Source organism: Canis lupus, chromosome 9 (assembly GCF_011100685.1).
Source record: "Canis lupus familiaris isolate Mischka breed German Shepherd chromosome 9, alternate assembly UU_Cfam_GSD_1.0, whole genome shotgun sequence".
NCBI lineage: Eukaryota > Metazoa > Chordata > Mammalia > Carnivora > Canidae > Canis > Canis lupus.
In genome coordinates, this window is record NC_049230.1 from 49,447,276 (window position 1) to 49,471,930 (window position 24,655).

General features: G+C 52.1%; 1 protein-coding gene across 2 annotated transcripts in view; it reads left to right on the top strand.

Moving 5' to 3' along the window:
* Positions 1-13,150: 13,150 nt before the first annotated feature.
* The window catches only part of CAMSAP1 (calmodulin regulated spectrin associated protein 1), a 64,361-nt gene continuing 52,856 nt past the window's right edge, over positions 13,151-24,655 (top strand). For both annotated transcript variants that reach the window (XM_038548796.1, XM_038548797.1), the window contains exon 1: positions 13,151-13,310. In XM_038548796.1, coding sequence (XP_038404724.1) covers positions 13,151-13,310 — 160 coding nt within the window. The remainder of the gene's footprint in view (positions 13,311-24,655) is intronic.

Here is a 24,655-nt window from a genome sequence, read left to right on the forward strand (position 1 = left end):
AGGGTTAGTGTTGTGTCCTTTTTTTTTTTTTTTTTAATATATATAAGATTTTATATTACTTGTTCATGAGAGACACAGAGTGAGGTAGAGACACAGGCAGAGGGAGAAGCAGGCTTCCTGCAGGGAGCCCAATGTGGGACTCAATCCCAGGACCCCAGGGTTACGCCTTGAGCTGAAGGCAGATGCTCAACTGCTGAGCCACTCAGGCGTCCGTAGTGTCGTGTCTTTAGAATAGCCACCTGCAAATGGTTCTTAGACTTTGTGTCCTTGTTTTTCTTTGCTGCTCTGCCTTGTGGAACTGCTCCAGTAACAGCTAGGGGCTGGCTGGGGGCCCAGCTCTCTGTGCCCCTGATGCTTGCAGCCCAGCATGAAACACTGTGTTTCTCAGACTCCCCAGAGAAGCCAGGTTCCTGGTCAGGAACTGACCTGTGGCAGCTTCACTGGGGCGTCAGGCTCAGCAGGTGCACCTTTTCCATCCACTGTCAGGGAGATTCTTTAGTGTGGAAAGTGCATCAGTACTTGGCTTAGAGTGTGTCCTCCGACCACCAGAACAGCCCTGGCCTGAGTTCTGGCTAAAGAAATCTTGTACCCTTCACAGCTGGATGACCAGCCCCCCTCCAGGCACAATTCCTGTGTTGCTTATTGTAGGTGGTTTCAGGTCGGGTGGCAGCTGGGCATTTGGTGCCATCTCCTGGGTGGCTGGGGGCTCTGGCTCCCATGAGGTTTCCCTCCCTGCTAGGGGCCCTGTGCTGTGGACCCCCCGGGCGGTGGTCCTTTGGGGGTATGTGTGGACGGCTGCACCCCTTGGGATTGATTAGGACCTGCGCTGAAGCTGGCGTCCAGGGCCTGCCCCATTCACCCACAGGACATCATGGCATGTCACTAGCACGTCTGCGGGGTATTGAGGTGTTTTGTGCAGACCCAGGGCTGGCTCAGTGGAGTGGCCTTTCCATCTTCACGGGAGCCTCACATGGTCTTAGGCACGGCTTGGTGGGTGGGAAGTGGCTGAGGGGAGGCCTGTGGTCCAGGGAATGGCTGGTGGCGCAGGTTTCTGTCCAAGGGGAGTGGTGGCCGACCTGTTAACGTCCCCATCCTGTCCCTGGTCGGCCGTGCTATGGTGCTGGTGAGAGTCTGCTTGCTGCTGGGTGGACTCTTTCTCCCTCTATGATGAATATCTTATAATACCTGCTTTACTGTCTGCACTGGAATTTGGAGAAAATATCTCCTAATCACTTGCCTGGTTTGAAAAGGAATTTGAAAAATAAAGCTGTAATTTGAATAAAACGTCCATCTAGACTCTCAGGCACGGCCGTTGGTTCCCACACCTATGAGTTGTCACTCTGCCCTCACTGGCTGCGCACTCAGGACAGCAGACCAGAGCCAATGGGGATCGTGACCTAAACCCTGGGGCTCTCCAGAGGGGCGCCGGGTCTTGATAACGTTCTGGGTTCTGCAAAGCACAGCCTTCTCTCCACAGTCTTGGTCACCACGTTCCAGATGATTCCACAAGAACTAAGAATGTGAACAGCAGTGGGATCCAGGCAGAGCTGGTCTCCAGGGGCAGGTGATGCCAAGGGGGCCTTAGCCATGTGATGCCTGGCAGGCCGAGGAAAGCTGCGCGGGCACAGAGTGGATAAGGCACTGCACATTTTTGGATGTCCCAGGCGCAGGGCAGCCAAGCCAAGGGGCCCAATGCAAGAAGTGCATGAGTGCAGTGGGTTTCCCTCCATCCGCCGGGCACACCTGTGCCTCCCTGCACCCCTCCTGGGTACCCCACCCCCCTTGCAGTCTCGAGTGCTGGAGGTGCTCCTTGTGACTCCCTGGTGGGGGGCTGTGGAAGGTGCTGGCACCTGATGTGTACCAATATGTGCACTCCCTGAGCAATGTCTCCTCAAAGCTTTGGGTGGAAACCAGCCTGAGAGGAGTCGCCTTTGAAGCTTGTGTGGGAACCCAGTCTCCTTGCTTTGCTCAGACCAGGGGCGTGGGTGCTGCAGGTCGGCACGTGGGCCCGCTCCCTGTTGGCCCCATTGTGATCTGCCATCCTTCCTGAGCGGGAGCAGATAATGAAGGGTCTGGGGTCCCCATGCTACTGGATTGTCCCCGGAGTGGCCCTCACCGCACACTCTCTCTGGGAACTGAGCAGCTACATTAAGTCCAGTGTGGGCCCATGGAAGTGGACGGTGTGTGCTCGACCAGCCGGGCTAGGTTCCCTGGCGTGCATACTCCTCAGCAGCATTTGGCTCCAGGATTTTGGAGGTCACGCAGAAGGGAGCCTGCCTGGTGAGCAACTCTGCCCAAGTCACTTGTGAACATTTGGGGGTCATCAGGAAAGGGCATGCCCCAGGTCATGTGTTCCAGAAAGGGCCAGCCCTGACCCTCCCACCACGTGGCTGGAAACAGGACTGGTGTGGGGCTCCCTGGCCCACAGCCATCCACCATGTGGCCAGCACCTTGGAGGAGTAGTGGCCAGCACCTTGGAGGAGCAGCATGGGGTGGTCGGCTGCTGGGAGTGCCTGGCGGTCCAAGAGGTACTCTGGGAAATGTGTAGGAGCCTGCGTGGGCTCAGGGAAAGAGCAGATGGCCCCCTGATGGGGGACGAGGAGCAGACCATCATTTCTTGTGGGTGGGAAGGAATGGCCATCTGCTCCAGGGCACAGTGTGTGTGACGTCACACCTCTGGCATGCAGTGGGTTCCAGATGCGTGATGGGTGAAAAGCCAGGGCACAGGAGCTTGGATGTGGGGACACAAGCCTGGGGAAACACTCAGAAGCCTGAGGTCAAGGGTGAGGGACAGAGGTGTCAGGGATGTGCCCATGTTACCTGCTCTGAGACTCCTCCCACCTCAGGCACCGTTAGGGGTGCAGTGTGTCCTTTAGAGAAGCTGTGTTGAGCCCTCACCCCTAGCACCTCAGACGCACCTGCGTTAGGAGACAGGGCTTTCACAGAGGTGATGGGGTTAGCTGAGGTCACTGGGTGGCCTCAATCCATAGGGGCGGTGAGGAGGCTACACAGAGGGGTGCAGAGCTTTGGGCTGTGCTTCAGCAAGCTGAGGGTGGCCGCTGGCCACCAGCCACTGGGAGAGGCTAGAAGAGATTCTCCCTTTGGGTTCAGGGGGCACCGGCCTCGGACTTGAGTCCCAGAAGTGGAGAGAACAGACGTGGACCAGTTTGTGCTGTCATCCCAGCGGCCCCGGGAACCTCCTGTCCTGTCTGCCCTATGCTCTGCCAGCCTGGAGCACGAACTGGGTGCTCTTGCACGAAGCTGTCTTGCCACAAACTGTGGCAAGCTCCCAGCCGGCCGTGCAGCCACAGAGCACAGGTCTGGGGGATTGGAGAGTGGCTGTGTAGGCAACTCCACTCGCCAGGTGCTGTCCCGTGACAAACACGTGACCTCTTGCAGCCTTTGGTTTCCCTGGCCTTGGGTGACCCCAGAGGCAATTCTCGTTATGAATTTTGTTTCTGGCAAGAAAGAACTAAGAGCCATGTGTGGGACCAGGCCCCCATGGCAAGAGGGGCAAGGGATTCCTTTACAAAGCCCCAGGACGTGTGTAATTTGCGTTTCTGAAATGGCGCAGATGAAGTTTGTGGCCTTAAAACGTACTTTCTCATCGAGTGATGTCAGGCGGGGCCCTTGCTCCCAGGAAGGACAGGGGAGTGCTTGCACCCGGTGTGCTGGGTGCCAGCTGCACGGCCAGCCAGGATGGGCAGGGCTGGGGGGAAGCCGTGATCAATATAAGCCAAATTCAAGGTCGCTGACCTGCAAGCCATCCCCCCAGGACTCCTGGGTCATGGGGTCCCTCCTGTGTGCTGCATCCTCAGAGGAAACACACAGCACAATGGAGGAGCAGTGAGGACTGACCGTGTGTCCCACCCGGAGGGACAAGCCGTGGCAAGCTCCCAGCCAGCCGTGCAGCCGCAGAGCACAGGTCAGCAGACACCTGCCCAGCACAGGCAGCCCCTTCTCGCCCTCGCACCCCCTTGACACCCTCCCTGTCCTGGGATGCCATCGACCCCAGGGGAGGGAGGCAGAGACTTCTCACAACGTGGCCTGCCCACAAATCCCTTGGGTTTCTTTCCCAAGGGGGAAATTCGATTTTAATGAATTCAATTAAGTTCAAATTGAATTAGTGTCTTACCTTCGGGGGAGCGGTGATGAAGGGAAGGCTGGGAGACCGAACTGCCCCAGCCAGGTGGGAGGGGGCATCAGGCTGGAGGTCAGGGTGCTGTGGTTGGTGGGTGGCAGGTCTGACTTAGGAACGGTCAGCCATGATGCTGGGTCCTTGATTTGGGAAAGGTCATGCTTGTGTCATGAGCTAGCGAGGGTGGACGTTCTGGATTCCCCCTCCCAGCGTGGGGTTAGAGCTTGCCTGTGTACAGTCTATCTGGGTTCTTTAAAGATTTTTATTCTTTTTTTTTTTTTAAAGACTTTATTCATGAGAGACACAGAGAGAGAGAGAGAGAGAGAGAGATTAAGAGAGAGGCAGAGACACAGGCAGAGGGAGAAGCAGGCTCCACGCAGGGGGCCTGACGGACTCTATCCTGGGACTCCAGGATCAGGCCCTGGGCCGAAGGTGGCGCCAAACCGCTGAGCCACCCGGGCTTGCCCAGATTTTTATTATTCTTAAGTAACCTCTACCCCATGGTGGGGCTTGAGCTCACGTCCCCTGAGACTCAGAATTGCACTTGCCACTGACCGAGCCAGCCACCCGCTCCTGTCCTTCTGTTTTCACTCAAACACTTCTGACACCAAATATGCGGATTGTTTCCCCAACAATGTGGCCTCCAGCTCTCAGACGGTGGCGGGGTGTCCCATGATTCGGTTCAGTTAGGTTCAGACGCCCAGAGTTCCCCACAGGACTGGCCCCTTCAGACACCAGCTACAAGAGCCAGGTCTCCAGGGTCCCTGTGCTCTGTCCAACTTGGCAACAAATGAGGAGGGTCCCACAGCACCCCCAGCTCACTTTGCTAGAACAAAACTCTGAAAAAACACTTCATTTACCTAATCTCCCGCTTAGCGGGTATGAGAGGAAGCGACAGGATGAGGACTGGGAGGGGCCCGAGCACGTGGGGGAGCACGTGGGGCGTGCTACCCTCCTGTCATGCGGATGAGCTCAGCAGCCCAGCAGCTCCCTGGACGCTGTCAGTCAGGGACTTTCCAGGTGGCCCTGCCTGTTGGCGTGATGGACAGTGCCATGGGCTATGGTGCTGGGCTCTGTGTCCTCCCCCGACCTGTGCTGGGGCCCAGCCCCAGCCCCCTGCTCTCTAGGCGCTCCCCACTCCTATCACCCCTAAACTCGAGGGTTCTTGGAGCTGTGTGCCAGGGACCAGGGACAAAGGCCCAGTATTTGCCCTTATCACATCACGGCTGGGAATGACGGCTAGCCTGGGCCCCCATGAGAGCACATCACACACGTGCACATCATCTGTCACCCGTGTCTGTGTCTGATGGGAAGAGCCCTGGTCAGTGACCTCGGGGCCAGGGTTGCAACCTGAGCAGCGGCCCTCTGGGCCGGGCAGGGGTCCCTGGGGCGGACAGTGTGCCCGGATGTGTGTCCCTTCTGGGGCTGGGCAGCTGCACCGTCCTGAGTGTTTTGGGGGAAGTGGGAAGTGGGTTCCCTGCTGGATGGGTGTCCGGAGGCTGCTGGGACAAAATGCCACCAACACGTAGTCCTCTTTCTGGGCTGAGTGGTGCAGCAGGGGCCTCCACATGGGCTAGTCGCGGTGTGGCGGGCTGGTCCCTCCTGGGGGCTGCAGGAACGGTGGCTTCCTTGCTTCCCTGTCCTCATGGTTTCTCCCTCTGACTCTGACCCTTCTGTGTCCCTTTTATGACAACGGGCCCCAGTGGGCTCCGGCGGTGGTAACGGACCCCTGGACCTCTGACAGGCCCTCAGCCGTGGCTCCAGAGGCTGGAGGTCCAGGGTCCCGGTGCCCGCAGAGTTGATGTCCAGTGAGGCCACTCCCGGTTCTCAGATGCGACCTTGCTGTGTCCTCACAGGGCGGGAGGGATGCCGCAGCCTCTGGGGTCCCGCTCCCTGGCTCCACCCCGCCACCCTGCCACCTCCCACATCCCCACACCTTCACCTTCACCTCAGGCAGGGTTAGTTCCTGACTGGGGACTTCAGGGCGGGGGGAGCGGGGACATGCACCAGCCTGCAGAGGAACCCACCTGGGACCAGGCCCATCCGGGAAATCCAGGACAGTCCCCCATCTCCAGGTCCCTAACCCAGTGCTGTCTGCCCGGTCCCTCTTCCGGGTCATGTGGCACATCCACAGGTTCTAGGGCGCAGGTCGTGGTCCCCTGGGGGGGGCTTGTTCAGCCCACTGCACTGCGTCACTGGCGAGGAGTCCAGGGGACACAACATGGCCTGTCAGCTGTTGGGTAAACCAGTCTGACCTGACCTTGGGGTGCGTCTAGGAGCAAATGGGGAGGCAGCAGGTGATGGGCTGGGGTTTCCTTGTGTGCCCCACAGGCAGGCAGGAGCCCTGAGTGGGCTAGGTGGTCTCCCCTCCCTGGAGGGCTGGGTGACAGGTCCTCACTGAGTGGCCGCCTTGCTCAGCAATCCCATCAAAGCGATGGTCAAGGCTCTGGAGTTGGCACAGGGGGGATGGTTCGGTTGCAGACTGGACACTGGTGCCCTGTCTGTGATGAGCCCAGAGTCAGTGAGCTGGGCTGTGCCGCTGTCATCAGGCTCCCAGGATATTTCTCTCTGCCAGCATCCATCCGCCCCTGCCCCATGTCCCCTAATGCGCCCTCCCAGGGTTCTGTTTCAGTTTCACCTATTCTCAATTTTTTTTTTTTTAAAAGACAGGACGTTGGCCTGTTTTGTCCTGGCAAAAATACTTTTTTTTCTTTTATAATACAATCTTCCTTTTGGGATCCTAGAAGGAAATGTGCTGACAAGCTCCGTGGGCCCCACCACTAAGGGACTGCCTGCCCGACTGTCCTGCTCGTGGGCTCAGTTGATGGCCATTGGGGACCCAGCACACCTCAAATTGGGCAGTGACACGTATTCCCTGTTGATGTTATAGGAAAACTGAAATATGCTGGATTTTATGAAGTCAAAACTGAACATAGAGGGATGCCTGAGTGGCTCAATGGTTGGGCGTCTGCCTTCAGTTCAGGGTGTGATCCCGGGGTCCTGGGATCGAGTCCTGCATTGGGCTCCCTGCAGGGAGCCTGCTTCTCCCTCTCCTTGTGTCTCTGCCTCTCTCTGTGTGTCTCTCATGAACAAATAAATAAAATCTTAAAAAAGAAAGGATGCTAAGTGACAATATAAAGACAAATACAAGTGTAAACCTCACTGGTAAAGGTAGATATATAGTCAAATTCAGAATACCTGAACACCATAATGGGCATGTAAATCACCACCACCTCCAGTGTGACGCTTAGAAGTTGAAGCAGCACTGTTAAAACAACAGCTACAATAATTTGTAGACGGACACATGATACGGAAAGAGGTAAAGTGTGATGTCAGCAGCATAAAATGGGAAGAAGTGACAATGTAGAGCTTTTGCAGTTGACTGAAGGTAAGCTGTTGTCACCTTAACATAGACTGTTGTAGGGGCTCTGGCTGGCTCAGTTGGTGCAGCACGTGACGCTGACTCTCAGGATTGTGAGTTCAAGCCCCACAATGGATGTAGAGCTACTTAAAAGAAAAACAGGGATGCCTGGGTGACTCAGCAGTTGAGCGTCTGCCTTCGGCCCAGGGCATGATCCTGGGGTCCTGGGGTCAAGTCCCGCATCGGGTTCCTTGCATGGAGCCTGCTTCTCCTGTCTCTGCCTCTCTCTTTGTGTCTTGTGAATAGGTAAATAAAATCTTTAAAAAAGAAAAACAGACTCTTACATCTACATAAAGGAGAAAGAAAGGAGTTAAAGTAAACCCTGCAAAAAAATGAGCCACAAAACAAACAGCAAGAGGGGAATAAAAGAACAAAATAATACAGAACAATGAACAAAGTGGCAATTCTGAGTCCTTACCTATCAGCAGATACTATAAATGTCAATGGGTTAAGTTTTCCAATTGAGGGACATACCCCAGCTGAATGGATCGTAAAACAAGACCCAACAGTATACTGCCTATAAGTGATTCACTTCGGTTCTAAGGATACACGTGGGCTGAAAGCAAACGGATGCAGAGACATGCCCTGCACAGACACCCGATGACAGCAGGAGTGGCTGTGCTTCTATCAGATAAGAGGAACTGTTGGTCAAAACTGGTCATAAGAGACAAAGAAGGTCAGTATGTGGTGATAAAGGGGTCAATTAACCACGAAGATACAATGGTTGTAAACACATAGCACCCAACACGGGAGCACCTGAATGTTTGGAAAAAATTTTAACAGAAGTGAAGGGAAGAATAGACATAAAATCATCGGAGGGAACTTTAATACCCCACCTTCGGCATTGGATAGAGTGCCCAGAGAGAGAGTCGGTGAGGAAACTGCATCTGGACAACGCAGTGTACCAAATGGACCTGACAGACATAGACAGAACACTCCATCCAGCTGCTGCAGCAGCAGAACACAGTTCTCCAGTGTACACAGTGCACTCTCCAGGACAGATCGTATGCTGGGTCACAAAGCAAGTCTTAACAAACTGAAGAGATTGAAATCCTATCACATGTCTTTTCTGGTCACCATGATACAAAACTAGAAATCAGTAACAGGAGGACGGGGCACCTGGGGTGGCCCAGACTGTGATTTAGGCGTCATGAGATCAAGTCCCATGTCAGGCTCTGTGCTCAGTGTAAAATCTTTTTTTTTTTAGGATTTTATTTTATTTTTTTAAGATTTTATTCATTTATTCATGAGAGACAGAGAGAGAGAGGCAGAGACACAGGCAGAGGGAGAAGCAGGCTCTCATGCAGGGAGGCTGATGTGGGACTTGATCCTGGGACTCCAGGCAGCGCTAAACCGCTGAGCCATCCAGGGATCCTCAGTGGAATCTGCTTGAGATTCTCTTTCCCTCTGCCCTCCATCCCCCTGAAATAAAGAAATAAGTCTTTAAAAAAAAAGGGAGGACAACCAGAAAATTTACAAATACGTTGAAATGAAAAACCACATCTGAACAACTGATTGGTCAAAGAAGAAATCAAAAAAATCAAGAAATCAGGGTATCTTTTTTTTTCTTTTAAGATTTTATGTATTTATGAGAGAGAGAGAGAGAGAGAGAGAGAGAGAGAGAGAGAGGTGGAGACACAGGCAGAGGGAGAAGTAGGCTCCATGCAGGAGCCCAATGTGGGACTTGATCCCCGGACTCCAAGATCACACCCCAGGCCAAAGGCAGGTGCTAAACCGCTGAGCCACCCAGTGATCCCCAAATCAGGGTATCTTGAGACAAAACACAATGTACCAAAATTTATGGGATGGAGCAAGAGCTGTTCTAAAAGGGAAGTTTATAGAGACGAATGCCTACATTAAGAAAAAGAAAGATCTCCAATAAACACCCTAACTTCATGCCTCAGGGAAATAGAAGAACAGAATAAGCCCAACATTAGCAGAAGGAAGAAAATAATGAAGGTGACTACAGCAGAAAGAAATGAAATAGGGTCTAGAAAAACAATAGGAAAAAAAATCATGGAAGCTAGGATCTGGTGTTTTAAAATGATAAACACAATTGACAGATCTTTTGTAAGACTAACCAAGAAAAAAAGGACTTAAATCATCAAAGGTATGGTGAAAGAGGAGACATTTAGAAGAGACACTGCAGAAATACAAAGGATCATGAGATGAGTATGGATAATTATATGTCAACCTGGATAACTTAGAAGAAATGGATGTATTCCTGGAAACGTACAGCCTACCAAACCTGAATCATGAAGGGGAAATCTGAATATATCAATATTGGCTAAGGAGATCGAATAAGTCATCAAAAATCTCCTCACAAAGAAAAGCTCAGGACCAGATGGTTTTAGGGGTGAATTCTACCAAACATTTTAAGAATCAACATAGATCTTTCTCAAACTCTTCCAAACAAAATTGAAGAAGGGAAGCACTCCCCAAACAAATAATCCATTTTAAAAATTGGCAAAGGATCTCAACAGACATTTTTCCAAAGAGGACATAGCAGTGGCCAACACGTACATGGACAGGTGCTTGACATCCCTCATCATCAGGGAATTGCAAACCAAAACCACGATGAGATACCACCCTACACCTGCCAGAATGGCTACAACCAAAAATGCCAGAAACCCGTGTTGGCAAGAACGTGGAGAAATGGGAACCCTCCCACTCTGGAAGGGCAGTATGGAGGTTCCTCAAAAAATTAAAAACAGAACTATCACATGACCCAGCACTTTCACTTCTGGGTATATAATGGAAGGACATAAAATCACTATGTCAGAGAGACACCGGCATCCCCCATGCTCATTACAGCATTATGCACAACAGCTAAGACATGCAAACAACCTGAGTGCCCTGAGTGCATCATTGGATGAGGGTGAGAGGGTGAAGGCAAGGTAATAATCTATTTATACATACATATCTATCTCACATATTGAATGAAATGTATGAATACAGCCATAAAAAAGGAAATCCTGTCATTTGGGACCACATGAGTGAAACTCCAGGGTGTTACACTATGCGAAATAAAGCACACAGAGAAAGACAAACAGTGTGTGATCTTACATAGATGTAGAATCCAAAAACCAAACTCAAAGAGAGAGTGGATCCATGGTCGGCAGGGGATGGGAGGTGGGGGAAATGGGAAGGTTTTTGTTAAAGGTACAAAGTTACAGTTTTAAGGTGAGTAAGTTCTGGGGATGTAATGTACAGCATGCTGGCTCCTCAATAGTGTATTGTATCCTCAAAGGTTGCTGGGAGTGAATGTTAAAGGTTGCCAACACACATGCACATACCAAAGTAACCAGGTGAGGTAATGGATGTTAACTTCCCTGAACATGCTTATCATTTCCCAAAATATACCTACATATAAGTATTACATGTACTATATACTATACAGGTACCAAATCATCACGTTGTACACCTTCAGCTTGCACTGTTAGAGGTCAACTACATTTCAGTAATGCTAACAAAACAAAACAAAACCCAAACCCCCCCTCTAAACAATTTGCCACATTTGAGAAAAAAAATTATATACTATGACCAGATGGCATTTATCTCAGGAATGAAAGGCTGGTTCAATATCTGAACATCAGTTGATACCATGTTAATTGAACTAATAAAAAGAGCTTACACAATCATCTTGATAATCATAGGCATTGGAGAAAACCTAGCCCACTTTCCTTTTTTTTTTTTTTTTTTTTTTTTAGCCCGCTTTCCTGATGAAACACTCAGCAAAATAGTAGAGGGGCACTTCCTCAACCTGAGAAGCACGGAAAACCCACATTTAACCTAGTACTGGGTAATGAGAGGCTGGATGCTTTTCTCCTGAATGGGAACAAGACAAGGACATCTACTCAAGGGAGTACTGGAGGCTGTGGCCAGGGACTTCAACTACGAGGAAGAAGTAAACTGATATCCAGATTGAAAAGAGGGACGAGTCTTTGTGTTCACAGTTGTCACCATCTTATATATGGGAAATCCTTAGGGATCAACTGAAACATGGTTGGAACTACTAATGTGACCATCAAGGTAGCAGGATACAGAATCAATACTGAAACCCTTGGAGTTACTCTTGACCCCTGTTCCTTACCCTCCAGTCCACACCCCCTGCCAAGGCATGGTCTCCCTGTCCTGCCCACCATCACCTGTTCCTTGACCTTGGCAGGATTACTCACCCCCTCCCCTCACCGTGCTCCAAGTCCCCCTATGGCTCCCCGTTTCAGAGAAGAGGTCAGAGCTTCCTGTGCTGACCTGCCACCGCCCCAACCCCGCAAACCCTTTCCTAACGGTGTCTCTCCCTCCCGGGCTCTGGACTCGGTGGCCTCCCTGGGACTACGGCCGGCACTGCCATGTCTGGGCTTCTGTGCCCGCTGTGGCCTTCCCGGACGCCCCAGCCTGCTCTCGCTCTCCGCAGGCCCCACGCAGGCCCCACGCCCGGGGCTGCCCCTGCCCCAGGTGGCCCTCCCCTGACGCCCCTGCCCGCCCTCACTCCCCACACAGGCCTCGATGCCCCGGCGCCTGTGCCCTGGGCTGCCCCTGCGGGCCCTGCCGGGGGCCCCGGGCCCGGCTCTCGGCGGGTGCTTGTGCAGACTGAGGGGTCCTCGCTGTGGCTCAGGGCGGCGGCCTTCCCCGCCGGGACCCCCACTCGGGAGGACGCCCTCATCCCTCGCCTCCGGCGGGCTCGGGGTTCCCGGCGTCCCCGGGGTCCCGGCCCCGCGATGGTGGGCGGGGAGGCCCTGGCCACAGCGGCGCTCTCCGCGGGGGGGGCCTCCGGGGCCGCGCTGCTGGGGTGCAGGGGTGTCGCCCTCCCGAGACGGCAGTCGGCCCGTCGGGCGGCGGCTGGGGCCTCTGGGGCGGAGGAAACGCGGCCTAGACAAAGGGCTGCTGCGGGACCCACCGGGGACTGCCCGCCCGCGCCCACCAGCGCCGCGCGACCCCGCTCCGGGCGCCCGCGGAGACGGGCGGGGCCTCGAGCTGGCTCAGTGCGCGTGCGGCGAGGGGCGGGGCGAGCGCGGGCCGGGGGCGGGGCCGCGGGCTGCTCCCACTGCGCGTGCGGCGAGGGGCGGGGCGAGCGCGGGCCGGGGGCGGGGCCGCGGGCTGCTCCCACTGCGCGTGCGGCGAGGGGCGGGGCGAGCGCGGGCCGGGGGCGGGGCGGCGCGCGGCACCCACCGCGCGTGCGCAGGGCCTCGGCGTCGCGCGCGCTCCCGCCGGTTGGCCGCCTCCTCGGAGGCCGCCGCCGACACCGCCGCCCCCGCCGCCCCCGCCGCCCTCGCCCCCGCCCCCGCCCCGGCCCGCGCACGCGCCCCCCGCCCCGGCCCGCGCCCCTCGCCTCGCCGCCTCCCCGGCCTCCGGGCCTCCGGGCCTCCCGGCGCCCCGGCCTCCCGGCGCGGCCCCGCAGCATGCAGCAGCAGCACCCGCGGCGGTGGCGGCGGCGGCGGCGGCTGTGAGGTGAGGCCGGGGCGGGGGCGGGGGCGGGGGCGGCCTCCGGGGGGCGGCGGGGCTCGCGGGCCCGGCGCGGCGAGGGGCGCGGCGCCTTTGTTGGCGGAGGCCGGGCGCCGCCCGCGCTGCAGCGGCCTTTTTGTGTGCAGATGGTGGACGCGGGCGGCTGCGCGGCCGGGGAGGGCTGGAGGAGGATGGAGGCCGCGCCCGACGGCGCCGTGGACATCGTGCCCCTGGACCGCTACGACTCGGCCCGCGCCAAGATCGCGGCCAACCTGCAGTGGATCTGCGCCAAGGCCTACGGCATAGGTGGGTCGGGGCGGGGCGGGGCGGGGGTCCGGGCCCCCCGGGGCCGCCTTTGTGCGCGGGGAGCCTCGGGAGCGGCCCGGGCGCGGGCGGGGGTCCGCCGGCAGGTGCGGCAGGGCGCGCGTCGGTGCGGCCGCTGGGTCGCCGCCCGGGGTGGGGGGCGGGGCCGGCCGGGTGCTGCTGCTCGGGTGCTGCTGCTCGGGTGCTGCTGCTCGGGTGCTGCTCGGGTGCTGCTCGGGTGCGGGGGCAGAGCCTGGTCGCGCCGGGCTCTGGTCGCGCGCAGAACCTCACGCGCGGAATTCCCCAACGAGAAACTGGGTTTTACACGGATCGTGCCTAATGAGCATCCTTAGCTTCAGTTCATTTCCGTTTTGAAGAACTAGGTAACCTTGTTACTGAATCCAGTTTGTTAGGCCCTAATATGCTTAGTGGATTAAGGCGCTCCTATTTCCAGCTGCCAGAATCTTACAGACCGAGTGATTCTCGTTAGTGGCTTGATGAGTGTCTGGTGCTTTTGTTTTGGGTTCCTACCCAAGAGCTCATCCTGTGTCTTCTACCTCATTTGAAGCCGGTTTTAAAATGGCCTTTACTCGGGTGAGAATGTCCCTGTTGGTAGAGCGACTCCGAAGTGGAGAGCGCGCCCTTCGGGGAAGAGCAGGGTGGACCGGGTGGCCTGGCCACGGTCACAAGGACACACCGCCTGCAGTCGCAGCCTTCTGTGTGCCGCTGTGTTTGAAGCTGGCTGTGGAGCATGCAAGGAGTGTGTTGTCCTTGCCTTTCCAGTGCTCAGCTTTGCAAGTTGTCTCTAGCTGAGCAGAAATGCCTTGGGTTTCTGTGGAGTATGGTGGGGGGGACCACGGGGGAGCATTGCCCCACCCCTGAATTTCCGTGCCTGGGATAAAGCAGGGAGTTGATAACTGTGCAGAAAACTTTAGGGGAAGATGCAAAGATGAATCATTGGAGCGGCCGTTCAGGGTCTAGCAGTCCGCCTAAGGGAAAGCCCCTGAGCCAGGACCTCCGCGCCTTTGTCTCACCTGGGCCGCCTGTCTCCTGTTAGCTGGCTTTTCTTGGCAGTTCACCACCTACGTGTGCCTCACCCGAGTCATGGAGTCTTATGTGTTCTTGCACCTTTCCTAGCGATGTCTTCTTCAGACACTGCTTGCTTACACGATATCTTAGTTTCTAGCTGCATCCAGACCTCCTGCTTTTCCACCGCTGTGTAGTATTTCACCAGAGGCCCGTTCACCACGCATGGGCGCTGGCAGAGCTCCAGTTCTTAGCTCGGAAGCACAGTGTATTATTCTTGGGCATGGCTTCTGGGGCATATGTGCAAGGTTTCACTCCTGTGTATTTTAAGATTTCATGTATGGAAATGACTAAGGTTCTGGTAATGAATGCTGTATAAGCACAAATACTTTTTTTTTTTTAATTTTTTAAATTTATTTATGATAGTCACAGAGAGAGAGAGAGAGAGGGGGGCAGAGAGAGAAGCAGGCTCCACGCACCGGGAGCCCGACGTGGGATTCGATCCTGGGTCTCCAGGATCGCGCCCTGGGCCAAAGGCAGGCGCCAAACTGCTGCGCCACCCAGGGATCCCCACAAATACTTTTTAATAAAAACCCTCTTGTTGCTTGCTTTCCAATTTCTTTAGCAAAACAAATGCATGTTTATCTGGTTGCATTTAGCTGTGGCGTTCAGTGTGGGTTTTGTCAGTTATTTGGAATTGTGCATCTCTGCGTTGGTCTAATTTTATTTCCAGTACCAGATCTCTGTGTAATACTTGCCGAGTCATCAGATAATTAATTCAGAAATTCATATTAAAACAGGCCTTCCAGTGTTGAAATTATTAAGGGTGGGTATTTATAGAATAGAACGTGAGTGGGAGCTGAAGGAGAGTAGACACTGTCTGAGGGTCTAAGTAAGACTGGATTGCACGTTGCTCATCAGTCATTTGGTTACTCTCCCACTGCAGCAGTGCCCTCGTCAAACACGGAGTTTAGGAGATCTGGTTTCCATTCAGTTTTGCTAAACGAGAAGTCTTCCATTCTGTACATTGGTCTCTTTAAATTTATGAATTTGGGAGATCCTGATTCACATCCTAGAAGACTCACCTTGGCTCAGCTGATGTGATTGCATGTAGGTCATTGGTGTGGGGTCACAGCCTGGATGGCCCACTCGCGATGTTGGGTACACGGTCTTGGTTTTCAGGAGAGCAGAAAGGTGGGGAGGGGAATTTGGTGGATAGTTTAGATTCTCACCCCCATGTTCCTCTCCTGATCCAGGGGCCTGTTCTTTGTTTCTTCTTTGGTTCCACATCTCCCTGTGTCTTTCCAGGTTGGTTTCCAGTTAATTAGATGTGGTTCTTTCAATCTGCAACTTTAATGGTGAATCCGTGTGTGGGGGTATGATCCTGAAAGTGGCTTCAATGTTTTACCTGTACAATTGTCATTTAAGTAGCTAAATGAAACAACGTTTTTTTTTTTTTTTTTTTTTTTCCTTCTGTGTAGGAATTGAAAGCTGGCAGATGCTCTGAGGCTGCCTTCATGTTTTGTTTTTGCCTCTTGGGACTCCCCATGTGTCCCCCGCAGTATTCCCCGGGTCACTGTCTGCCACTTATAGTAGATGGGGAGGCTTGGGAGAGCTCCCCTTGGCCAGGCCTGGTGGTGGCGTGTGGTAATACATTAAGGCTCCTCCAGCTTTTGGCTCTGCTTGCTACAGCCAAGAGCTGGGGGCTGCCTTGTACTTGGTTTTCCCCCATCCTTCTTTGGGGTGACTGTTGTTTTCCTGACAGTGGTTTAATTATTTTCTGCTGAAGGTTGTTCATTTAAAAGTGTCTGCAAGGGACGCCTGCTCAGTGGTTGAGCGTCTGCCTTTGGCTTTGGCTTAGGGCGTGATCCTGGGATCCGGGGTCGAGTCCCGATTTGGGCTCCCTGCACGGAGCCTGCTTCTCCCTCTGCCTGTGTCTCTGCCTCTCTCTGTGTTTCTCATGAATAAATAAATAAAATCTTTAAAAAATAAAGCGTCTGACAGAAAGAGTAGAACCCGAGGTGCCTGGCTGGCTTGGTCAGTACAGCATGCGACTCTTGATTCTGGGTCGTGAGTGCAAGACCCACCTTGGGCCTAGAGCTTAACTTACTTAAAAAAACAAATAAATAAAAAAGTAGAACCTGCTTAGCTGTAATACCTTGTGATGTCATTTTGGGTGAAAGTTGTAACAAATTTGTAAAAAAGTTTAAAGGAGTGACCTGAAGTGCCATTTGTTTTGCAGAGGAGATGCTGTACAGGGGCTGCTGCATTCCTGCTTTGATTTTGGCCCATGACCTTAGAAACTTAAAGGTTTCTAGGCCTTGGTTTCAGGGGATAATGGGAGGGTATTACTTTTTGTTATCTTCCAAGGACAATGTTGAAACAACCACCTGGGAAAGTACTCAAAGGCACTGGCTGTTTGCAGACTTGTTGCTATGTAGCCAAATGGTAGTTATTTTACTGTCTGAGGAGTCCTGGAAACCAGGCTGACACTGACTGCAACTCACACTGTGTGGCGGGGGGCTGAGCTGCCCAAAGCGGGCAGGGCTGGAGGGGCCACCAGGGCAGCTTACTGGGCTGGTAAGAGTCCACGGGGTTGGCTAGAGCCCACTGTTGGCAAGGGGTTGACACTCTTGCCCTCTCACTCTCTAGTAGGAGTGATCAAACCACACATTTAGAAAGCATGTTGTGGGATGGGATATCTGCATGGTGACGTGCTGGCCTGTGAGACGGTGATGGTCTCTGCGGTGGAGCTGCTGCCGTGGTCTTGTCATATGGACTGTGGGGATTGCCTGGATTCTGTTTGCTTAATGGATTTTAGCATCCACATCTCTTTGTTGTCCACTCTAGGGGTCACCACCTTGCTTTGTCACAGCGATCTTTCTTTCTTTTTTATTTTATTTTATTATTTTATTTTATTTGTTAAAAAAATTTTTTTTTGATCTTTCTTTAAAATGAACCATAGGAGCATCTGCCTTTGGCTCAGGTCATGATCTCAGAGTCTTGGGATCGAGTCCTGTGTAGGGCTCCCTGCTCAGCTGGGAGTCTGCTTCTCCCTCTCCCTCTTCCTGCCACTCCCCCTGCTTGTGCACACTTTCTGTCAAATAAAAAAATAAAATGAACTGTGTGCTCGGAACCCCACACTAGGGCTGTGTGAGTCTTAGTGGGGAGGTCCTCATTTGCAAGCAGATGGTCGTTTTTTTACCTGGTGATTCACTCAGATTACTGGTTCATGAGCTCAGACTGTATTTTTTTAGTAGTCTTTTGTTCTTGGCAAGAGATTTGGGTGCTTCTGAGCTGGAAGTGACAGGGCAGCCTGGGTGCACGTGCTGGGTTTACGAGATACTGAAGGGGCCACTACTTGGCCTTTGGCATGACCTCCCTTCAGCTTGGGTGTACTGAGAGCTGCCTGGTGTCTGTGAGGTCAGGGGTCATAGTTGTCCTGATTGGTGCCCTGTTTGCAGTGCTCAGCTGCTTGTCAAATGTGTGCCAGAGTTGGAAATCTTGAAATAGTTGAAGTAGAGATCTGATCTATGTTCTGTCCTCGCGGCCGTAACATGAATGAGTTTGTATTTCTAAAGTTGTACGGGTTTGCACACATTCTCTTTCCGGTCTCAATGCCACAAGCTCAGTGTTAACCAGAGAACAGACATCTATCTCTAAGTTCAGACTGTCCTGATCCTTTAAATTTGAGCGAGCCTCAACATGGCTACTTTTACACTGCTGGAGGTTAAAGTTGTGCACGTATTCTTCGAAAAATTCCTTAATATTTTTTTCTTTATATTACATTTATCCTCTTCTTAGCTCACAGGCTTCTCCTGTTATTGATTTTTTTTTGTGTATAGTTATGGTACCATATGTGTACGGTGTTCTTTTTCACTTCCTGGTTGGGCTATCAAAAATCTCAGATTGCTTTTATTTTTCATTTGATCTGAATGTGGCCAGGATGGAGCCAGCGTGAATGTGGCCAGGATGTGGCTCCACACGCTGGATGGAGCCAGCGTTACATGCATCCAGCCAGGGATGACCACGTAGCTGTCACGTACATTGTCGTAGTCTGCACTACACAAGGATAGGGCGTAACTTATGTGATGTGTGCTCTCCTCACTTGCTCGAAGTCCACACAAACTCTTGAGTGTGTGAAGGGGAACGAACTCATGTGGCATGGCGTCAGTACCACGGCTGTCTGGAGGCCGACTGGGGAGCTGCCGGGTGGGTGAACGGGCCACAAGGGGCGGTGGGGAGGCTTTGTGGGGCCAGAGGCCCTGAAGGATGGGTAAGGTGTGGGTGGCCCCTCTGGGAGTAGAGGGAGGGCTGGGTCATGTGCAGGGAAAGAAGTGCTCGCCATGGAGTCGAGTAACCTCATGACAGGGTTTGTGGACTGGAATAGTAGTGATTAGTTTAGGAAACAGTCTGGGCCAGATGGTCTATGGTGTTCCAAGCTGGCTAGGGATTTCTTTTGTGATGTGTGCCTGGGAAGGTTTCGTGTAGAGGGAGTGGTGTGACGAGAGATAGAGCCTGGCAAGATTCTTCTAGCAGGTTGGAGTGGGTGGGTGCTGTAGTCGGTGGAATATGTGGGCTGTGTCTGAGGGCATTCAGGCTGCGATGACAACGTGCCATAGCCTGGGTGACATCTGTCTCCCTCTGCTCTGGAGGTGCGAGTCCAGGATCCTGGTGCCAGCAGAGTCTGGTGTCCAGTGAGGCCGCTTCTTGGCTTGGAGATGGCTGTCTTCTTGTCATGTCCTCATGGGGCATGAGGAGCAGGGGAGCTCTCTGAGCCTCCTTATGAGGGCACTAATCTCTCCATGAGGACTCCAGCCTCCTGGTCTAATCACCTCCTAACACTTTTATCTTTGTGCTAGGTTTCTTTTCTTTCTTTTAAAGATTTTAATGATTTATTCATGATAGACACACACAGAGAGAGAGAGAGAGGCAGAGAAGCAGGCTCCCTGGGGGGGATCCTGATGCAGGACTCGATCGTGGAACCTGGGGATCATGCCCTGAGCTGGAAGGCAGACGCTCACCACTGAGCCTCCCAGGCGTCCCTCCTGCTAGGTTTCAGTTCATTAGTTGAGAGGATACACACTGAATCCATAGCAGAGCTGCTGCTGTTTTGCTTGACGTCCAAGGCCTTGCATAGCTTGTCTGCAGAGGGGATGAGAGTAGATGAGCGACAGATGTTAGGGAAGCAAGGCCCCCCAAGATGGGCTTGACTGATGTTGGGGGGTGGTGGGGCCCTGCCCAAGGCTCCCTTGACAGGAATATTCAGTCCTTGTTCTTTGGAGCTTTTCTGCTTTTAAGGTAGAAGCTCACCTCTGAGTTTCTCTTTCTGACTCCTCCCTCGGGCCTGGCCTTTTATTGTGCGTGCTGGCCTGTTCTCTTCTGCACCCCTCCGTGACTATCCTCTGCTCACTTCAGGCTCACTTACTGCTGTCATTTCAGTGGGCATGTGCTGTGAACTCAGGGGTCCCTGACACACAGACACCTGTGATGCAAGACTGAGGAGACGGGTGCCTAGGAAAGGAACTGGTGCTGAGGCACAGCTGGTAAGGGGAGGGTGAGGCTCCCCTGAGGGAATCCAGAATGTTCCATTCAATTCAGAGAGGCTGACTTTGTGGCCTAGGTGGTAAGAAGCTGGCAGAGATCAGGAAATGGACAGAAGCCAGGGCAAGGAGCGGGGAGGTGAGCCTGGCCCTGCAGCGGGGGTGGTGGTGCGCTGGGTGCCTCCCACTGCCGCAGATTGGGAAGGCCAAAGCCGTGGGAGAACTGCCTGGGCCTCATCTCGGAGTGCTTGGAATGGCACGTTGGTAAAGTGGGGTTTTTGACATGTGTGAACTGGGGAGCTGTGGAAGGTTTCTAAGGAGGGAAGGGACGTGTGAAACCTGCACCTCTCAGAGAAGCCTCCGGAGGGTAGGTTAAGGCCCGTTGTTTGGCAGGTGTACAGTGAAGAATTTTAGTTTGGACCTTTGAGGAAATCAGCTTTGTTGAGGGATACTTTGCATACTTAGGTACAATAAAGTGCACACATTCCAAGAGTAGTTTGAGGTTTAAGCATGGTCAAGTTCAGCCCTTTCCACTGACCATCTCTTGGGGTCAGTGTCAGCCCCTGTAGCCCGTCCCAGCCCAGAACCTCACTGCTGTGCTCTGGTGGTGGGGATTAGATTTGTTTTTTTCTAGAGCCTTGTATACTTCCAGTCAGACATGAGCTACTCCCTGTGTGGCTCGGGAGTGCTTCATGCACTCGGTGTCATGGAGACTCACCCCACGTGTGCGGACCTTTTGGCTGAGTGGGGGGGAGCAGTGGCCCTCTGTTGTCTGGCTGCCCACAGTGTGCTTGCTCGATCACTCGTGGGTGGCCGCTTGGACTTTTGTCTACCAAGAATAAGGCCCCTCTGAGTGCTCACGGGCATCTGTTTCAGTCGTCTTGGGGGACACCTGGCCACACAGTTGATGGGTCACAAGTGTGTGTTTAACTCTCCCGCTGGTTTCCAAGGTTGGCGTGTGTGTCTTCTGTAGCCACCAGCAAAGCGTCAGGGTTCCAGTTGGTCTGTGTCCTTGCCAGCACGTGGCTTTGTCAGGCTTTTTAATTTTAGCCACTCAGGTGTACAGGTCATGCTATCTCCCCGTGGTTTGGTTATGCATTTCCCTGAGGACTAATGAGGTGGAATGTTTTTTTACATGCTTATTGGCTATTTTTTTTTTTTTTCTTATTGGCTATTTTGAATATGTTGTTAAGTGTTTTTAGGTTTTGGGGCAATGTTTTAAAAAATTAAACTTTTATTTTGAGATACTTATATATTCACATGCATTTGCAAGAAATTAGAGAGGTCTTGGGCACCCTTTCCCCAGCCTCCCCTGTGGTAACTTCTTGCAGAACCGTAATTTAGGGGCCCCTGGGGTGGCTCAGCAGTTGAGCCATCTGCCTTTGGCTCAGGGCATGATCCCGGGGTCCTGGGATCGAGTCCTACATCAGGTTCCCTGCATGGAGCCTGCTTCTCCCTCTGCCTGTGTCTCTGCCTCTCTCTGTGTCTCTCATGAATAAATAAATAAAACCTTTAAAGAAAAACCATAATTTAGTATCACAACCAAGGTAGTGACATTGTATAACATAGACATGGAACATTCCATTCCCACCAAGACTTCTGTTGCCTTTATTTATTTATTTTTTTTCTTTTTCTTCTGTTGCCTTGATAGCCACCCCTGCCTCCGTTCTTTCTGCTAGATTTGGGGTTAGTTTGCTCTTTTTCTAGTTTCCTGGGGTAGGAACTTAGATGATTAAGCTTTTTTTTTCCTTTTCTAGTGTAAGAGCTTGGTGCTATCAGTTTTCCACTTGCTACTGCCTTAGCTGCATCCCATGTATGTTTGGTATGTTGTATTTTCATTTTCATTCAGTTTTCTGAACTTTTTTTCCTTTGATGCTTCTCGTTGACCCATGAATTATTTATAAATGTAATTTCCATGTGTTGAGATTTTCCTGTTTTGTCTTTTTGTAATTATGTCTAGTATGATTCTGTTGTGGTAAGCTAATACTATTCTTTCAAATTTGTTAAAGTTTGTTTTATTGCCCAGGGTAAGGTTATTTTTGATGAATGTTCCATGAGCACTAGAGGAAGTGTGTTTCCTACTGCTGTGGGGTGATGTGTTCACATGTACCACTAAGTGCTCTTGGTTGTGTGAGCAGATCTCGTTCCTTGTCGGTTTTTGTGTAGCGGTTCTGTCAGTTGCTGATAGGGGTGTTGCGGCCCTTAACTGTACTTGTCTCTCTTTTTGCCTCTGTCCATTTTTTCTCCTGTTCTGAGGCTCTGTGGGTTTGGTGCATTCACATTTAGAATTGTAGGGTCTTCCTGGTGGGTTGACCCTTTTACTGTTATGTAATGTGTATCTCTTGTCTTTAGTATTTTTCTTTCTGTTTTATCAGATACTGGTACAGCTATTACTGCTTTTGTTTGTTGGATAACAATGTTTCCTGGTGTAACGTCTTTTATCCCTTTGTTTTCAGCTTACTTAAATCAGTGAGTTTGAGGTGAGTTTCTTGTAAACAGAATGTACTTGTACTGACTTTACTTTTTTTTTTTTTTAAATCCATTCTGCCAATCTTTGTCTTTTACTTGGTGTACTGAGGGTTTTTACATTTAAAGTAATTGTCGATAGTTAAGGCTTAAGTCTGACATCTTGTGTTTTATGTTTCTTGTTCCTATTTCATTTTCTGCCTTCCTGTGGATTACTTGACAGCTTTTTAAGATTCCATCTTGATTTATTTGTATTGTTTTTGGGTGTGTGTCTACAGTTTTCTTAATAATTGCTCTGGGTGTTAAGAGTATTTATATATGACTTAACGCCAGCTGACTGGTATTGTTTTCTCCCTTTCAAGTCAGGTGTCAAAAGCCTTTTTTCCACCTTGGTCCGTTTGCTCTCCCCACCTTTAAATATTATTGTCATGAGTTATCTGAGGGTGTTGGCCTTTTGGTCACCAGATATAATTTAGAAAACTCATGAGGAGGATAGTCTGTTGTATTTACTCAAATTATCTGTGTCTTTCTGTTATTCTTTCTCCTTGATGCTCCAAGATTCCCTCTTTTATAATTTTATGTCTGGAAAACTTCAATTAGGCATTCATTTAAGGTTTGCTAGAAATTAATATATTTTTTAAAAGTTTTCTTCTGTCTAGGGGTGCCTGGGTGGCTTATTGGTTGGGTGTCTGACTCTTGATTTTGGCTTGGTCATTTAACTCAGCCCCGTGTCAGGCTCCCTGCTCAGGGTGGAGTCTGCTTTGAGATTCTTTCCCTCTCCCCTCCCTTTGCCCCTCCCTCTGGCTTGTTCTCTCTAAAATAAATAAATAAGTAAGTAAGTAAATAAATCTCCTAAAAAATAATCAAGTTTTGCAATAATAATGTGTTTATTTTTCCTTCATCCCTGGAGCATAGTTTCGTCAGGTGTGGGATCTGGCTGACCGCTCTTCTCTGCCAGCACCTGAAGAAGGTGTGCCACTTCTGTCCTGTGTCCTGTCCGCATTGGCCCTGGGAGAGGCCCGCCGTCCCTCAAGCTCATGGCTCCTGTTTGGAGTGCGGGGTTTCTCTCCAGTTGGTTCAAGGATATTTTCTTTGTCTTTGATTTTCAGAAGTTAGTTTTGGTGTGTCTGGGTGTGGATTTCTTTGGGTTTATGTCTCTAGTTTTTGCTATATTTGAGAGGTTGTCAGCCATCATTTCTTCCAGTACTGCGTGAGCCCCACTCAGTGTTCCCTCTTTCCTGGGGATTCTGGTGACACAAGCGTTGGCTCTCGTGTTCTCTTCCTGCAGGTCCCCGAGGTTCCACTCATTTTTCATCAGTGTGCCCTCTGTGTGGTGTTGAGATTGGGGACTTCTGTGTCTCTGGCCACAAGCTCCTGACTGATGCCCTCTGTCCTCCCCACATCACACGTGGGGCTAACCAGCCCGTGTAGTTTGTTGCTGTTTTCCAGTTTTGTATTTGGTTGGTTCTTTTATAACTTCTTTTTCTTTGCTGAAATTTTCTCTTGTTTCAGGAGTATTTGTAATTGCTTGTAGAATCACTTTTATGATAGGTTGGCTTACAGTCCTGGTCAGGTCATCCCAAGGTTCCACTTGTTTCGGTGTTGGGATCAGTCAGTGTGCTTTTCTCTTTCAAGTCCTGACTTTCTGGTTCTGGGTGTGACGAGTGAATTTTGATTGTTTTCTGGCCCCTCCACCTGCTGTGTTAGGAGCCTCTGGGTCCTGGTTACAGCAGCCCCCTGGGCAGGTGCAGCACGCAGGCCCGGGCTGCCTCAGAGTGCAGTGCTGGGATGTGTACCTAGTGTGGCTGGGGGGCTCCCTGTCCCCTGTCCCTGTTGGTGCTGCTTTCAGGAGGCAGAAGAGCTTGCTGGCGTCTCTGGAGGACAGAGCATTTCCCAGACTTGGCACTTGTATTGATGGGGTCCCCCGTGCACATGGTCGGGCGGGGGGGTGGGTTGTGTGTGTCTCAGGGTCGGGGGAAGGAGAGTACTTCTGGCAGGGGGCATTGTTGAGCTAATTAGTGGGGCTTCCTCTCCATCCCCCTTGGTCCCCCACGCTGGCCTGCTGTGGTGGGTAGGACTCTGGGTCAGCGTTGGGTGGGAAGGAGCCCCTGGCCAAGGGTCAGGAGACACCAGGTTTGGTCACCTTCTGTCAGGTGGGAGGTTGTGAGGGGCCCCGTTGCCATCTGCTCCTCCAGTCCGAGGGTCCCAGGACGGTTTGCCTTCCTTGGGCAGCCTTGGTTGTCTTGTGACTTACTTCCGAGGTTCATGGGTTTGCTTAGCAGGAGGAGTGGGGAAGGCTGTGTCCGGGCCACC